The sequence below is a fragment of the Leptosomus discolor genome, chromosome 20, assembly GCF_034619465.1.
Source record: "Leptosomus discolor isolate bLepDis1 chromosome 20, bLepDis1.hap2, whole genome shotgun sequence".
Lineage (NCBI taxonomy): Eukaryota > Metazoa > Chordata > Aves > Leptosomiformes > Leptosomidae > Leptosomus > Leptosomus discolor.
Genome location: NC_141410.1, coordinates 10569160 through 10586716, shown reverse-complemented (window position 1 = coordinate 10586716; position 17557 = coordinate 10569160). Strand labels below are relative to the sequence as shown.

General features: G+C 50.7%; 1 protein-coding gene across 1 annotated transcript in view; it reads left to right on the top strand.

Annotated features, from left to right (window-relative positions):
* MEGF6 (multiple EGF like domains 6) overlaps positions 1-17557 on the top strand; it is a 96637-nt gene that overhangs the window by 10580 nt on the left and 68500 nt on the right. Inside the window, exon 4 of the mRNA XM_086476042.1 lies at positions 7849-7953. Coding sequence (XP_086332168.1) covers positions 7849-7953 — 105 coding nt within the window. The remainder of the gene's footprint in view (positions 1-7848; positions 7954-17557) is intronic.

Below are 17557 nucleotides of genomic sequence, written 5' to 3'. Positions count from 1 at the left end.
CTCGTCCTGAGGAGCTGCCAGCTTTTGGTTTGCAGGGGTGTGATGACTTTTCCTGCTGGAGGCCTTGACCTTAGCATGAGCGTGTTCTTCTGGACCAAAGGAGGGTGCAGGAAGGACTGACAGGGGAACTGAGTCAGTAAATATTAGTGAACTGCCGAGGCAGGGAAGCGTAGCTGGGGCATTAGGTGTGTTAGAGGATTTTCCATTTTGTCTATAGCAATTGCAAGTCAGCCTGCGTTCGCTGGCGTGGCTCTGCTGAACGCGATGAAGCTGTGCCAAAGTATGTCAACAGGGTTTGTGACCCTTCCTATCGGTCTTCAGAGATCATTGATCGTGTTCCAGGAGTACAAAGGTGGGGAAGGGCATTGCTGTTGACAGTTTAATTAGAGCTGTTGGACACGGTGTGGTGAAATCGCTCCAGTAAGAACATCTTATCTTGCTTTCCCTTGGAGGCTGGCATCTCTTCACTGCAGTGCTCTCTTTGCTCCAAATGCTGGACTGTTCATCGCTTTTCCTTAAAAATAATAATTTAAAAAGTTAGTATTTTATTAGGGGACATTTTCACCCCTGTAGCCGGCCGAGGCTGCCTGCTTTCTTCTTGTTTGAACATAACATACCGTCTGACACTTGACGGTGATGTTAAATAGCGTTATGAAAGGGGAGGTCCCAGCACTGCTGTGGGTACCAGTTCAGTTGAGTTGTTCTTTGGGCTCTCGGAGCGCACTCGTTGTTTGCCTGGGTTGGTGGCTGTCTGTAGCAAAAAAAAAAAAAAAAAAAAAAAAAAAAAAAAAAAAAAAAAAAAAAGGATGTACTCCTTTTCCTCACAGGCAGGTTTGTGTCTGTAAGCACTTACAGGTAAGAAAATGGCCAGTCAGAGCCACGAGGGCAGTCCTCAGTGACTCAGAGCGCGTTGGCTCTGCTGGGAGCAACATAACTTGGGAAGAGATGGAAAATTTCATAGAAACATCGTGTAAAACAGCGCTGAAGCCAAGTGACCTGAAGACTAATGGCTCCACAGAGATCTCGTGGGTCTCAAAGAACATTTGATGTCTTCGCTCCTTCCCTGCTGTGTCATTTGAGATTGTGCCAGGCGCACTTGCTTGTAACGCCCCTGGAGCTGCCAGGTCTCACCTCGTAAAGGCGGGGTGCCCGGTTCCCTTCCAGCGTGCCTGCTTTTTGTCCCGTCTCTTCTGCTGGGAAGCGTGAGGGCTTATTGCATTTCCATCGCCCTCTGTCTTGGAGCGTTCATCTGCTCAGTCCCCTTTGGGAAGGAAGAAGGTCAGAAGTCAAGACACCCTTTACATTTTTAGCATGGCATCAGGTTCTTTCCCTGTCTGATTACTGACAGATTGACTTTCAGACGAAGCTTCTCAGTTTCAAGTGGCCTCTGAGACGCTACTTAAATTCCACATGGGTTCAGTAACACAGTTAAAGCCCTTGCTGATTAGGATGAGGGGCCTGCATGTCTGGGAATCCCCATGTTCTCTGCTTTCAGCTCGAGATGTTGGAAAGCCGAGTCCCACCAAGTCCATAGCTCTTGGTCTGCGTGGAGGAGCTGGAGTTCAGCCACAGACACCGTGTCTGTGCTCTTGGGCCAACCCCTGCCACGTTCAGAAATGACACGACGAGGCAGAAGGGCACCAAGGAGAGCGATAAGTTTGGAAGAGGCTGAAGAGGAGACCACCACTAGAAGATTTAGTACTGGTGACCTTGTCACGGTTGCGACGTCGCCTGTGAACTGTGCAGGAGCTGCCGGAGCCGAACAGCAGCGAGGCCAAGTCGTAACTGGGACTGCAGCTGGGGTAGAGCCTGGCTCTGCCGTGGAGTGGGATGGAAATACCCGAGCTGGCTGTTAACGAGGTAGCTCAAGGAGCTGGAACAGCCTAGGTGAGCACAGCCTGGCCAAGGGGCGGTTTAGCCAGCTCTGGCCATCGTGCAGCTGTGTGGCCAGACAGCTTCTGCTGCTCGGGCTTGCACGGCTCGTGCTGCCCGGCACCCTGCACTGGTTTGCTGCTCGGGTACCTCTGTGGGGCTACTGGAGGAGCCCGGCTTGAGCTGCTGGGCTAAAGCTGCAGTCACCGTCCCTAGTTGTCTTTGAGTTTTTATCCAGCCCGCGTTAGGATCATGCTTTGTTCTGATTTTTAGCTCAGGTAGAGCCTGGCCCAGGTAAAGAGGGAGAATTAATGCTCGTTTGCTGAGGAGGCGGGAGGAAATATCAGTCTGAGACACGATGAAAACCCCTCCGAGCATCCCCAAGGGCTGAGCAGAAAGCAGTTGAATTTTAATCGCCTCATTAAAAGAAAAACTTTCATTAGTCACAAATGGCCCATTAAAAGGCTCCAGAGTGAGTTACCCCGCGCTGAACCGCGTTTCTCCCTGCCAACTCTGCTTAGCTTTAGCGTATCCGCCGGCGGGCAGGGCAGGAGCCCTCAGCAGGGCCCGCTGCAGTCGCGGGGCTCGGCTGCCGTGCTCGCTCCGCAGGCACGGCCGAGCCCGGGCGCCGCACGAGCCCCGCTCGCTGCGTGGCCCCGGCCGCGCCGGCGATGCGCAGGCACGCAGGAGCCGGCCGGGCCGGCGTCGGGGGGAGCAGCTCCGTTATTTGTGGCACAGGTTGGAAGGCTCGGCAGGAAGCGTGTTCGGTTAACAATTTAATTTCCCTATTAGGCTGCCTTCCCTTTGTACATCACCTCTTGGCTCCTGGAGGCTCATTGTTTTGTCAGCTGAAAGGCTTTGACTGAACTTCTGAACCTTTCGCCTGGGATCGAGCCTAGCGCTGGTTAAACTTCTAACGTACCCTCCTCTGGGAGACCATCTTTGTCCAGCAGAGGATGGCCGTGTTGTGCTTCGGTGAGCCTGTGCCTTGTGGGAGAGATGCTGTTCTCCATCACTCTTCCTTTTAAATCAGCCTCTGGTCTCTGGCTTCCTGAGAATCCTACCTTGCTAAATCCTCCCAAAAGCTATTGTCCAGCCTTTCAAACAGAAGACGACAATGCTTTCTGCTTTATCCTCTCTTTCTTCTTTCCCAGAGCAGCGTGGTTACCCTTTTCCCAAATTTCCATTGCATTAAATTATGTCGCTCTGAATTAGGAGCTAGTTTGCAGAAGGCTTGGAAAGCACAGGGGAGGGAGACCCGCTGGGCTGGGAAGTAGGTTATTATGATTTCCACTCTGTATGTGCCAGCCTGAAGCACAGAGCAGGGAATTGTCCGGCTCATTCAGGAAATCTGGGGCACAGCCAAGACTAACACCCGTATCTTCTAATCCCTGATTTGTGTCACTGCAATTGCTTCTAATATTTTCCATTGTTGTGCTTTGGGTCTTGCTGAACTGAGGGCTGAGCATCGCTGGCCAACAGGGCATTGTGCAGCCAGGCTGGGCTTTACTGGGACCCTGTCTAAAGCCTGGGTTTTAGGTGATTAAGGTGAAGGATTCGGGGAAAACCAAATCACCTTATTATGCAATTTGGCCGCTCGGTCAATTCTATCTAATAGGGTTGAGGCCTGAGGGACAGGGAGAAAGCAGAAGACAGCCCTTCTCGCAAGCCTAGACCTAGCAAAGCCATAAAGCTGCAGCCCTGGAAAGCCGTGGCGCATACCTGGAGATGGGAAGTTGCGAGGAAACGCTGGCTGCCGGGAGCTCCTCCTGCCTTGCCCCCTGGGAGGACGCGCACGGGGAAGTGTTTGCGGTGGCAGGCGTCGCGCGGCGTGGCTCAGCTGAGCGGGGTGCTGCTGGAAGAGCTTCCCAAGTTCCAGTGTTCTGCACCGGCAGGCCAGCACGGGATGGATACGGGATCACCGCGGTCCCCAAGGATACGTGGCTATGAAAAGTGACTAAAGCGTTAGATGAGAAGATAACCGGCTTTCCGAAACCACATTTCATCACTGTTTCATTAGTTTGGGTAGATGGGTATTTGGGGTTCAATGCTACCTTTGTATTACTAAATAACCTTGTATTTGGAGGAGGGATTTGAAAAATCATCAGGTCCTTAAAAGAGCCAGCGCTGAGGCTGAAGTGTTTCAGCTCTAGTGCATCTAAGGTGCAAAGTTGGGGGAGTTTGGGTATCGGTGAGGATGAGACTTGGGAGGAGCTGAAGCTATCGCTGAGGCTGGCGAGGCTGGAGCTGGGGCAGCTGCGGGGGAGCTCCTGCGTCCAACAGCCATGCCTCAGCCCAGGGCGCTCTGGCGGTTGTGTTGTAAAAGAAGCGACAGAGCAAACCTCACTAAAGTAGCTATGCAGCTTTGCCTGGTACGAGCGTGTGTTTTGATAGCAAACATGTAAATTTGTAGGAGATCGTATTCACCTAAACCTTCACAAAACCTTCTTAGTCACCACAGACTAGGCAGAAAGTGTGGTGCAAGTACCAAGATTTAGCACAGAGGAGAAATTAGGAAGTCAGTTGTGTTTCTGTAGGAAAAACGAGAGCCAGCGTTTGACATACGGAGGATTCAATGGTAGGAGGAGAATAGTGGGCAACTTAGTAATGTGGTTCTTAGGTTTCCATGTAGGGTCGGTGGTAACTGATTGCACTGTGATAAGTCGTGTCAATACCTGACAATACAGCGCCCAGGGGCTGGCCGCCTCCAGGGTCTGACCCAGTGATTTGGCTTTCGCTGAGCCCCCAAACAAAGTGCCGATTTGTCTCTCTCCAAGCTGTCCTCAGGAGGCAGAGCACTTCAGGCAGCTTCACGCGAGTTGTCGATGAGCTTTGGGCAGCTGGTGGAACCTTTGGGTGCTGAGGAGGTCTGGGGACACGAATGTGAACTGCAGTAACTACGTCACCGTCATTACTTAGCGGGGAGGAGGCTGGAGGTGAAGGCGGGGTTCACATGAAAGTGATAAGGGAAAGGAAAGGAGGAGGTGCAGGAAAAAGATTGTCTTCGAAAATGCGTTGGTAACGTTGCAAATGTATCTTCTGGTGTGCACAAAATGTCCTGCCAACGTGCCCCAAAAATGCAAGCGCTTCCTTGCGCTGTTTCCGTGTGTGATTCCTTTTTCTTCTGAATGCACAAGTGGTGTTTTGGAATAGGCACGGAACGTGTTGTGCCAAGTATTTGGAGCCATTTTTGAAGCCTGCACGGGGTGCCTTTCCTCCCTGGTTATAATGACACAAAACGAAATGTGTAATCACAGACCTGCTTTTTCTGCCTCTAATTAGTTACAGCTTTAGCTGGAATGGGAAGAGAAACCAGGGGGGCTCCCCGCTTGCAAATCGGAGGGAAAAGTTACAGACAGCGTGCGTGTGGGAACCTCGGTCCAGTGAGCGCTGCTGTAACCGTGTCCAGGTGGTCCCGTACCCTGCGCAGGTTTGTCATTTAATCACGGGCTTCGAATGGTCAGTCGGGAGCTGCAAAGGTGCCGTTTCACCGCAGCCCTTGAGCAGGGTCCAGAGCCTTCTGGTTGGGGACCTCTCCCCCGGCCCGTGCCCAGGACCACACGCTGCCCTCCACGCCGGCCAGTGCCACCAGCGTCTCCTGGGGGCCTCACCGAACGCGCTCGAGTAGCTGTTGGTTCCCAGGCTGTGCCTGCCGGGGAGGTAGTTAATTCTCCAGCTTTTTCCTTGAAGCAGTCAGGACATGTAGAACTGGCACCCTTGCAGCTTTAGAGAAGAAAAAATGGCTTTTCCAGGAGTGTTTCTTTATTTGTTTATTCATTCGCTCATGCATTTAGTCCGTCCGCGCTCCTCAGCCCGGGTGATGTTAACGCAGGAGATAACTGCTGGGTTGTTTTCCCGTGTGACGTGCGTTTAGCGTGAGGGGTTGCAGACACGCCAGGAGAGGGGCCGGGGGCACGCAGGACTCTGCAGTCGGTCTGGAACGTCTTGGGCTTTTCCTTTATAAACTGAAATCCTTGAAAACACTCTTTACCCTGACTGAGGCAGTCCGAATTTTAAAAAGAAAGGGTGACTGCTGCAGTTTTGAGGAGAGGCTGGTTCTGCTGCTCCTCTGGAAGGTGCTTCTCCCAAGCACGGGGAATGGCTGTGTGTGCGTGTGCTGCGTCGGCAAGGCCAGCTGCCCCCGGCCGGGGCAGACGCTGGCCGTGGGTCTGCAGTGGGGTCCCTAACTGCGTGTGATCAGCTCACACAAACCAGCGACTCCGCTCCCCCTGTGTGTGCCTTGGGGTGGGAATAACCCCTGACTCTCCTGGCAGGAGAAAACTGCTGCTCTCATTTGTTCCCCTCGTGTTTCCACTAAACCCGACGACAAATCTCCTCTTTGCTGCGGCAGAGGAGGCTCAGCACCTTCCTGCGGCCGCAGGGTACGGTTGCAGGTCGATGGTTCACCTCCTCTGTTGGCAAGTCGCTCCGGTCAGCGGCCGAGCGGGGCAGCAGCTTGGTGCAGCCGGCACACGGTCCACGGTAAATCGCGGCGTAAGCCGCGCTTGGTTCCGTCAGCGTGCGCCTGCTCGCCTGCATCCTGTGCTCTGCCGAGGAAATCCGCATTTCTGAGCCAACAGGGCTTGGGTTGCCAGGCCTGTCTTTTGATATTTTTTAGCTACTTGGAGTCATTACGTTCTCTGAAACCATCAGCTCCATCGATAGGGCACGAGGGCCCCAGCGCAGGTGACCGTGGCGCCGTTGGCAGCGCAGTGCGTTCCTTCCCGGGATGCACGGGCTCTCCCCGTCGATCCCGTTGCTGTTCCTGGCCCAGGGCTGTCCACAGTCCGGCCCGGGCTGGGCAGGATCTCGGGGCAGGCGAGCGGGTGCTGCCGGACCAGGTACTGCCACGGCACCTCTTGCACCGTGGAGCCCTTTTTGCGCCCTGTTACCTGGTTTGCCGCGGCGTTCGTGGGACGTCTTCCTGCCCGAAGCCATTGCTCTTGGAGTTTATTACAGTTTGTTCAATGAAAGTGAAAAGGGAAAGGAAAGGAGGAGGTGCAGGAAAAAGAAAGGAGAAATTGGCTGGCAACACAGCTATGTGCAGATCAGTGAACAGAGAGAAAATTTCATTGTCTGAATCTTTAAATGGACTTTAAAAGGAAGACAGGCGCTTGTTCTGTGCCCGTACACTTTGACAAAGCAGGGCACACGTGACAGCTTCAGTAGTTAACAACATTTCTCCTTTTGAGATGAGCATTTTCTAGCGGGAAACCTAAAATATTGGCTGCATTTCATGAGTTATGAGAAATACACATTTCACCAGAAAAACATCTCCTTGTTTGTGGTTTTATTAGGATGATTTGAAAAGGTGGATTTCAGAAGCCTAATTGAGCATTCTCTGCCTCTGTGTACATTTTACACTTCACTTGGTGAGAACAGAGAAATGTGGCTGCTCCGGCTTACTTACAGTTTAGCTCTATTTCACCCTCTCGTCCGTTCAGAAGGTGACGCCACGTTTGGGTAGCCAGCCCTCCAGGAAGGCTCAGCGGAGAGGTGGGAAGCAGCTTCTAGTGGTTTGTTCCTGAAAGATTCCTCTCACTTCAGAATAAATAACTCACCTTTGTTGCCACAAGATCTGGTACGATTCTGCACGAGTCATTTTCTGACTATTTTACCCACTTGTTGGCTGGAGAAGCATTATTTCATCGACAACCCTGCAGCTCTGCTGATGTTTTCCTGTGAATTCTCACAGGAATTGGCTTTTCTGAGCCGCACTTTTAAGAAAAGCCCTTAGACGTTGCCTGAGGTACTTTATTTACTTCCTATCCTAAATTTTGAGAGACTTGGTGTGCTGTTTGAGTATCGTGTTGTCCGCAGAAAACGAGTCGCCTTTCAAAGCTGGTCCCACAGTGTTCCTAAACTACTCAAGTCTGCTGCAGGGCGGGGGGAGCTCAGTCGGTGAGCGGGTATTTAGTAGTGCGTGTACACTCGTGACGGTGATCTCAGGGATTATTCTCTCCCTCCTCCTTGCAGCCGCCTGCAGTGACGGGGTTTGTTTCAACGGTGGAAACTGCAGAGAGGGATCTTCACAGCTCTGTCATTGCTCCTCTGGCTTCCAAGGGCCTCGCTGTCAGTACGGTAAGCAGTCTTTCCAAATTCTTCCTTTAATTTTGTGTGGAGAGGATAAAGAGCGAGGGATGCCCCAATATATATATGTATTTTTTTTTATCCTAGCCATTGTTTTATCTGCAACACTCCAATAATCTGCTCTCTACTTTTTTTGGCCACTGTTTGTAATGCTTGGGGATCTCAGATGTTTGGAAAGGAAATGCTTATCGTGACTTGCTGTGAAACACAGCTCCGCGCTGTACAATGGCCGTTATCCCTGGCTGCCATCAGCAGAGGGGTTTGCTGGAATCGGAGAAGGAAGCTGATTAAAGTTGGGTCAAACAAAGAAACCCTGGGGTCGTGGCCTGTGGAGTGAAGCTCGGCCTGGGGGAGCGTGGCAATGGGCTGCCACATCAGAAAGGAAAACAGTTAAGCTCTGACTAGCCGGATCAGTTATGGCTTTGGCTAGGCTTTATTTTGGGGCTGCTAAGCTTTATTTAATTACCCTTCGTGCAATATAGAAATTCTCTCTTGGGGGTGCTTGAGTTTCCTACGTTTGGTAATTCAGAGATGTTCTGGTTTGGTAACACGATAGTCTGTAGCAAACAACCGCTGAAAGCTGGAGCGGGTCTCCGTGCCGCGCACATGGTAAGAGAAGACGTGCCTCGTGCTGCCGTAGGGGGAAGCGGCTGTCCCTTTCTGCCCTCTGACTGTTAAGTCTGCAAGGTGCAGGGCAGTAACAACTACTCCTCAAACGGCAAAGCCCGGCTGAACTGGGGGCATTCCTTTGCATTCCCAACCTCCAATTATTTCCATTCCCCAGTGGTTTACCCTTAGTGCTCAGGGCACAAGTCACCCCCTGACAGACCCCTCTGCCGGGACAACCCTTTGCAGCTTCCAGGGCCTGTTGCAAAGGCACCTTGTGCTGGTGCCCTCAGCAAATCCGCCCGGATGGGACTGTCTGCTCCCTTCAGGGGCTGGAAGGAAGGAGATGGGCTTTTGCAAGCCCTGACCCAAGTAGGATATGCTGGCCGGCTCAGGACTTCTACTGGTTCCTTGTCTCCTGGTAAGGCCGTGGAAAACGTGATGTGATCAATACCAGTTCGTACCCTCCGTGAGTTTTTTGGGCAGGGCACTATAACAGACCGGGAACAGCGTTCATTTTGCAAGACAAGTTACTTCACAAGCATCTTCAGAAAGCTTTCCTAGCTTTCACGTCTCACTTTAACCTGTTTCCACCCTGCTTTTAAACAGCTGCTGCTCCTGAAAAACTCAGAGACCAATTAATTGCTGTATTAGCCCCGGCTTGCAGAAAGTTGACCTTTTTTTATCTGTTTCTTGATGCTTTTCATTAGTTAGAGCATTTTCCAGAAGCCACGTTCCTTGCCACAGAGAATGGGCTGATTGAGGATCCGGGAAGATCCCAGCCACAAACTCATCCTTCCCTTCATCTTAATTTCTTGTTGACTACTGCAAATGATTTTTATTGGTAAATACTATTTTTGACAAATATCTGGTGGAAACCTAATTGTCTCGATTCCCATCTCCTCTTTCACTGTTAAAAGTACTCTGGGGGGGTTTGCTTCTGTGCTGGTCTGTCAACATTTGCGCTGGATTGTAATGGTAGGATGGGAGGCTGGAGGCTGCTTCAGAGAAGACAGCTTTGGGGAAAGACACGTAACCGTTAATCAGTGAATCATTTTTTCTCATCTGTCACCTACAAAAGAAGCTATCCTGGTATTTGAGATGATGATACCCTCTTGAGAAATAAGAGCTGTGTAGCGTTTGACTGGGGTGAATCTGGATGCGGTCCGGAAGGCTCCTGACGAGGCTGTTTGATGAAAATAACCCGGAGTGAAGGAAGCTGCTCCACAGCGGTGTTCCGTGGTGTCATTTGTCTTCCAGAAATCTCTGTGTCTGATCTTAATGGTATCACTTTTTCTTTTCTGGAAAGAAATTCAGACGTGTTTGTTTTAAAGGCGGGACATGCTCTGTCCTGGCTGGACTTTTATCATACCTTTCAGCATGGGATATTTTTACTGGCCAGCCTAGAGCAGCAGCAATCCTGTGTTTACCCTGGCTGGAAAACAGGCAGTACCCAATCAGTCTGGCTTCCAGGGGTGAGATGCTGTCCTTCCTGGTCTCCGGAGCTGTTGAAAGTGATAATATTTGAGCACTCTCCGTCTGCATTAGATCATCTCGCTTTGAAGGCAGACCTCGATAGGGCTGCGCGAGCTCTTTCAGGAAGATCTGCAGTGCATCTGGTTTACCCCTCGGGGTTTCAACACCTTTTCTGTTGCCTCTTGCGTCTCGGTGGCTTTTTGATCCTGTAAAGTGCTGTCAGCGTAGAGGTTTATCTTCTTCCCCGCCGCATGGCGTTGCGTACCTGCCGCAAGCGGGGCTTTGCTCGGGCGGCAAACCGGAGGAAGAGGTTGAGCTGAGCAGTGTCATAGTGTCTGTGGAGGCTGTTTCTGAACGGAGGAAGCAGCTGGGTTGTCCCGAACTCCTTCGTTATCTTCCACGTCTGCAGATGAAAGGGTTGTAAATGGAGTGTTTGAGGTTTGGTTTGGGCTGAGACTCTCTTTAGGAGCTCCCTCCTTTGAGCTTGGGCGTAAATGACCTTTCTGTACAGGGCTCATTGCTGGGAGGGAGAGGGTGTCGGAGAGCCTGGGCTTCCTTCCAAGCCTGCCCTGCCTTCCCCGGGATCCTCAGACCACCCCACGCTTCGGGGTCTGCTTTTGGTGAACCCGGCGTACCGGAGTGAAGGCAGCGGAGCGGCTCCCCGCACGGCTCCGGCACCCCCCGAGACCTCTGCACGCTTCGGGGGGGGGCGTGCGTTCGCAGCAGGGACCCTCCGGCCACGGGACAGGGATCCTAAAGGCTGTTGCTATTTGCATCTCGTACTGAAAGTCAGCTGCTTGGCTTCAGCGTTTGCTTACTGAGAACTTCACGGCGGAGTGGAGCGTTTCAGCGACACTCAGGCTGTCGGGCTCTTGTGGGGGAGCTTTGCTGTGCTGTAGGGCCGGGACCCTTCCTAATTAGCCCAGCTGCATTTTGAAGGATCAGCCAGACCAAATCTTCCTGAGCTTTGCACAAAGGAGAGGTCAACTGTAAGCAAGCGGGGCCCGTGATTAGTGTCTGCTCTTGCAAGGCCAGCTGAAACGGCTTTGTCGCTGCTTCAGGAGACCATTACTGGCTCTTGCTTTTATGGCACTGCCCTCATTTACACAAGCATTTGACATGCCCTCAGTGTTGTTTGATTGACTAATGACCCTATTTCTCCTGCTAATCTCTTCGAGCTGTTCAGTTGGAAGCCTTTCGGGGCTGTTAGGGCCTGGGCTGCTTGGGCAGAGGGCTGGGAGAGAGGGGTTTGCTGCAGCCTTTGGGCTGGAGGTGGTTTGCAACGAGAAACACAGAACTGCAAAGCACTCAAAGGTGTCGAAGTCAAAATGGGAAAGGTTTTGTCTCTGGAAGCAAAGCAAAGCACCTTCTAGGCTCTTCTTGGATCCAGAAGCCAGATGCTCCTTTCCGAGATGGAAAGGCACCACCAGCCAGTGTGCACGTGCGATAACGCTTGTCTGGGCTCGGGTGACTTCCCTGGTCCAAGGGGACCCCGCTGCCAGTTTCAGAATGACAGCAGCGAGATATTGTGTTCGATGTTTCGTGGGTTTACAGTTCACAAGGCAGATGTAGAATCCGTTTGGGGGATTAAATAGCAACGATTGTTCTTCAGCCATCAGCTTATTGGAGAGAATCCACTGTTAATAATACCAGGGCTAAATGAAGCAGAGCACTTCTCCTCCAACAGCCAAGAAGTCCCAATGCTTTTATTTATAAACAGCCTCCTGATTCAAAGGTTAGCCTTCTACTGGGGAGGGGAGAAGGGCTTGAGCCAGAGGAGGTTCCTGCCAGTGCGCAGCATTGCCGTGCAGCTCTGCCTGCCGGGATTTTCTCTCTTTTTGGCTCAGGAAGGCAGTGGAACAAGGGCGGCTTGTGCAGAGCTCAGCTTCGTCCTGCGCTATCGGCTTGTCCATCAGCCAAACGTTAGGTATTTAATAGCTGGCAAACAGGTAGCGCTGAACTCTTTGAAAAAGTTAGCGAGAGGAAACAAGCCAAGGCTGTGTAGGGGTTTATTCAGTTCAGGGAAAAAATGTCTTTTGAAGAAAAGGGAAAATGTGCTGAAGCTGGGGGAATAGCTGGGGTTGTACCTGTGAAACGAGTTTCCTCGCTCCTCCGTCTGCGGGGTATTCTGGGGTCCAGCGTCCTTCGCCGAGGCGCGCAGCACGGCGTTCATCACGAGCTTCCTGGCACGACCTCGATTTTACAAATCTGGATGTAAATGCAGGGCAGTTGCTCCATGAATAACTTCATAGTTCATATGATTTGAGTTTCTAAAGGTTAACTGGAGTACAGCAAACAGCCTTTTGGACGTAAGCTATCGCGTTTAAAGTTGTCCAGCTTCATCGATGAATGATGTAGCATGCGCATAGGCAAAAACTTTACTGACACATTTGTTTGAAGGAACATGATAGCAAGTGAAAAAGTGCTGCTAGTTTAAGAGACTGAAATCTTAAGGGCTTTGCTGAATTAGAAATATGGCTTTCTTTGTTCTTTTCAAGATTTCCTTGGGTGGAACTCAAGAATTAAGGATTTCATTATCATTTAAAAGAGGTTATTATATTGGGTGAAAGAAAATATGTGGCTGAAGTCCTTTAGATGAGTTTTAGCCCCCTGCTTAGATTTTGGCAAATGAACAAGCGGGGAATCCTGTCTCTGAGATTGCACTGATTTGAAATTTTCCTATAGATCTTTACTGGTCCCCACGTTAAGATCAGTCAGGGGTAAGAAAAGCTTGGAAGGAAACTGCTTATTGTGCCACCTGGAGAAGACCAAATCTACACTTTGTTTTGAGGGCGTCGTTCCTTGGGCCGAGTCATGTGAAGTGCTGGATGCCGTCTTCAAAGCAAGTGCGTGTTTTCCCTTTAGCGAGGACTGAAACTCCTCAGCCCCTCCCGTGATCACCTCCTTAATTATCCCAGTGCCAGTACCATGGCGAAATGTCAGGCCCGGCTCTAATCTCCCGTCAAGGATTTCCGCGAGTGCTCGCAGCCAGCTGTGACCAATTAAAAAGGGGAGTTTGGGTTTGCAAAACCTCAGCGACTTGCAAAGTTGAGCTGGGGGTCCAAAGAGCTTTACGGTTTTTGAGAGCTGTGTAGTCTACCCTAAGTATTTTCTTCTCATAAACCGTCTGTTGAAAGTCAGACTGTGCGTCAAGGGGTATTTATATAGAACAGCTTATTTTCCAAGCAATGAAAAATACTCTAAAAATGGACCACTGGGATCCCATCGTGTGGTTGGCAATAAGAAGAATTGGATACAGGAATGCCAAGCAGACTGAATGAATGCTGAATCCTTGGACCGTTACTGGAGAGGACGAGACCATCCGCCAAGCCAGGTAGCCGAGGGCTATCCCAGGCTTACAACTGCTTGCCCGGCTGGCTGGTTTCTTGAAACGAGAGAGGACGATAACAAACGGCGGCCCGGGCCGCTCTGGGCAGAAGGGCCCTTTCTGGAGGCCTGGCCGAGGTGTGCCTCTCCTGGCTCGGCCGCGGTCCGTCGCAGCCACCCCTGCCGCGTTCGGCTGGTCGGCGTTACGGAAGGGAAACGAGGCGAGGCAGCTGAACCCTCAGGACCTGTGGTCTTCTGCCGTTTTCTGGGGATCTGGGGAAAACCGGCAGTCTGGGGATCCCCTCTGGCCGTAGGCAGAAGGGAGCAGGTTCCAGCCCAAACAGGGGGTTTAGGGAGTGAAACGAGGAGCGAAGGCCAAAGTAGAAAAGATAAGCATTGCTGCAAACCATCCTGGAATCTTTAGAATTAATTTATGCTTAAATACAGAGTATGGTCTGTAATAAATCGTCAGTATGTTATGCTTTCAATTTCTGGGTTTGGAAGGGTTGGAGAAAATATTTTTTTTATTCATTGTGTGCTGCCTTCTCCAGGGCATCTTTTTAAAGCAGTGTTCTCTAGCAGGTGATAACATCTTTTAACCAGCTTCTGAAACTCCTTATCTTCACCTCAGCCACAGGTTTTCCTTTAACTTTTACTTTGTTTGTTGTGTTTCAGTCTGTTTCCTCTCCTTTGCTGTATGGTCTCAGTGCTATGGTGTAATTGGTGTAATAATTCAAGAAACAAAACATATGTTGAGATTCCAATCATTACAAATACTTCTTTTTTTTTCTGGGAAGATGCTTGGAGTTTAATTAATGAGAGTTATGTGAGAAAGGGAGGACATTTTCCGTATAGCCTTGATCCAAGTTCAAGTGCTCCTGCATTCCTGTTGTGCAGGACAGGTTTTTCCCTTGGGCTGAGGGTTGCTGTTCTGTGCAGCCTTAGCCCAAACGAAGTTCTTTGATAGCGGAGGAGGAGGAAAATCTCCCACTGACAAGCCCACAAACAGATCAAGGCTGGCACCAGCCAGCGAAGGCGTTCGTTACGGTCACTTTTTACTGTCAGGTATGTTACAAAATTCAAATGAAAAATGGTATCTCTGAAAAGGGGAATCCTCCTTTTCCTGAGGCTGTGGCCCCAGGTTCACAGAACACGCTCTCAGGGAGTTTGCGCCTCTGCAGCTCTTTTATCCGCAGGTTTCCCATGTGCTTAGCTTGGGTTCACCGATTACAGCTATGTGATGGTTTTACATTAATACCGTGGTGCGTATATCTGTGTATGCCTGTCTGTGAACAGTCGGATATCATGGTACATCCATGGTTTATAGTACATTAATACCACCTATGGCTGGTATTTAAAAATACGTGTTGCATTTTAACGGTCCCTCACTGGAAACACGGAAATGGTTTGCAGTGGAGTGACTATTTACCCAACTGGGGCATCTTTCCCTTTCTCGCCCCATACCAGCACACAGACCCTTCGGGCACAGCCAGTGCCCCACGCTTCGCAGGAAGCCAAGTCCAGACCCGGCTCCTCTCTGAGTCCCGGCCCACCAGACACCATCTGCGTGTGCTGCCCTTACTGGTGATGATGGTGTTGGTGCTGTGTCGGAGGTCTTAGGGAAGCAGTTGGGGAACAAGCCGTGGGGCTGGAGCCATGTCCTCATCTTCAGGCTCCGTTTCCCCCCGCCCGGGAGCGGGGCAGGAGCGCTGGCAGCTGGAAGCCGGCGCACGGCAAGCGTTGGTCGGCAGAAGCAGCTCTAGACCGAAAGGAGGGTCCAGGCAACCCTTGCTGTGCCGGGGTGAGGTTTCCCATCCCGGCGTGGTTGGTTCCCTCCCAGACATGCTTGATTTTATAGGACTTCAGCTTCTCGTGGTTCAGCTTGCACACACAGACACATGTGCTGAATAGAGCTGTGCAGACGGCTTTTCTTTGCCCAACTCAATGTTCGTGGGGCCTCTGTAACCCCTCTACATTCCTGTTGGCTGCAGGGCCACCTGCTAGGCCCTCGGTCTCTAGAAGCCGGCCAAAAGGCTGTTCTGAAGGCCAACAGGTGTTTCTAGTTTGCCGTACGTGAATGCACACGAGCCGTCTGTCTTCCCCCCCTGCCCAAGCAAGTCAAACCACAGCTGAATCTGGAAATCCTCCGCTCAACACCAGCACGGCAGGCGGCCGTGCACGGGGGTGCCAAGAAGCCCCCTTCTCCACGGCAGGCCGTCTAGCACGGGCTAGACGCCGGGGCTGCTGGCCTTCAGCTGCTCTCAAGTAACGCGTTTGTGTTTTGCTTTCCATTTACCCTGGAACGTTAGCTGAAAAGCCTGGCGAGCTGCAGCTTTAGGGACACTGGCATCAGTGTTGGCTCTTGTCTTGCACGCAGCCACGCACGCCATCGGGCAGGCTGGTCCAGCTCCGCTTGTGCACTGGCCGTGGCCGTCGGCCGTTTTGCAGTGGAAGCAGTTTGGGGTGGTTTTCAATCTGCCTTTCTCCGATACCTTCAGCCCAGGCTTCTCAAAGAGGTCGTGCAGGTGGCAGAGGCCTAAAACTGAGGTCACTGGTTTGAGGTGGGACTCTGCTGTGGGTGGGCTGTGCTAACGCAAGAGAACGGTGACACCAAATGGGTAGAATAGCCCATGTTTGCAGATTAAAACAGGGATTTAGTTTATTATTTTATTTTGTAGAAGTTGAAGTGGCTTGTTTAAAGACTGGATAGCTCATTACCAGACATCCAAACCAGCTCTTGGCTCTTCTAGCCAGGAACTGTTTTGAATCATTGGTAATGGAAGTCAGTTATGCTGAATCATGGTCCTAATCTGATTGTCAGAGATCAAGGGGCCAAAATAACGCAGTCCTGTGTAATAAATGCGAGCGATCGGTAGGATGCTGGGCTCCTTTCGCTGGTTTTAATGGTATGGTGTGCAGTGGATAAAGGGGACGAGTGGGTCTTAAGCTGTTAAGGAGAACTCAGGGGACATTGTGCCTTTCCTCGGCATACCGTCGTGTTTTGTGAGGCGTGTTGGATTTCAGCACAGCAGATGCTGAGATGATGGATGCCAGATGTATGTCATTAGAGGATACCTCTTTTTACCAGCTGCAAATTGTCCATCACTTCCTCTACTGTACATTTTCATCGTGAGAAGCTTGAATTCCCACAATTTACTGGTATCTCAGATGTTACCAGGCTTCTCTTTAACTGGTAAGTAATGGGCTTGTGCAGCCCAAAGCAATCACATGTGGAAAAGCCAAATCATATATTTCAATTTGTATTTGTTCAGGAGCTCAGATCTGATTTGCCTTGATAAACTTGCCCAGAAAATTTTATTCTACATTCAACTTGTAAAATGAATCCCTAGAAAACTCTAAGGATTTAAGTGAAAGAATGCCAGAGATGGTTTTGTACTTATGTGAGAATAAGACATGGCTTTCCACTTTACGGTCTCTAGTGTAACAGGATACGCTCTTTAAAAATGCACATTTTTAAACTGAAGAAATGGTTAAAAAGAGAACATTAAGCCGTGCAGACAGTATGAATACAGAATACACGGCATATTTAGGGATAAATTCATTGTGAAAATGTTCATGCTTTATGCAGGCCTTTAATCAGAAGGAATCTGAGGTTTCTGTGAGATTTCATGCGTTGTTTGATACGTCTCCGTAGCACACTTACTTAGTTCTGTGAATGTACCATTTTTGAAGTCTTTTGAAGTTACTTCCTTCCTGCATGTATTTCCCAGACAGATTGCTTCAGAAAATTATTTGCTTGAAATGGTTTGTAAGGTCATTTTATATATATATATATATTTATTTTTTTTTTCCTAAACCTGGAAAAAAGGTTCATTGTAAGGAAAACAAGGCCACTGACTTACTTTCCTGAAAACTCCCCGCTGCTGTTAACACCTTTCTCCTCTGTTGAACTCCCACTAGGGCCACGCCTGGTTCAGGAGGGGGAAGGCGAGAGCCGAGTGCTGCGCAGGCGGTGCTGGAGGCTGGATGGCTGCGTGCCGCTCCGGCGGGCGAGCTGCGGGACAGGAGGGAAAAAGGACTGTGGGCTGTTAAAAGGAAAGGCTTTGGAGATGTTCGGACCACCCTGTTCCATCCTGCGGTACGGAAACTCTCCGTAGCACCTTTGTTGTGCAGCGTGTTGGCTGGGACCCTTTTTAACCTGACAGCGGAGCGCGGTGATGTCTGA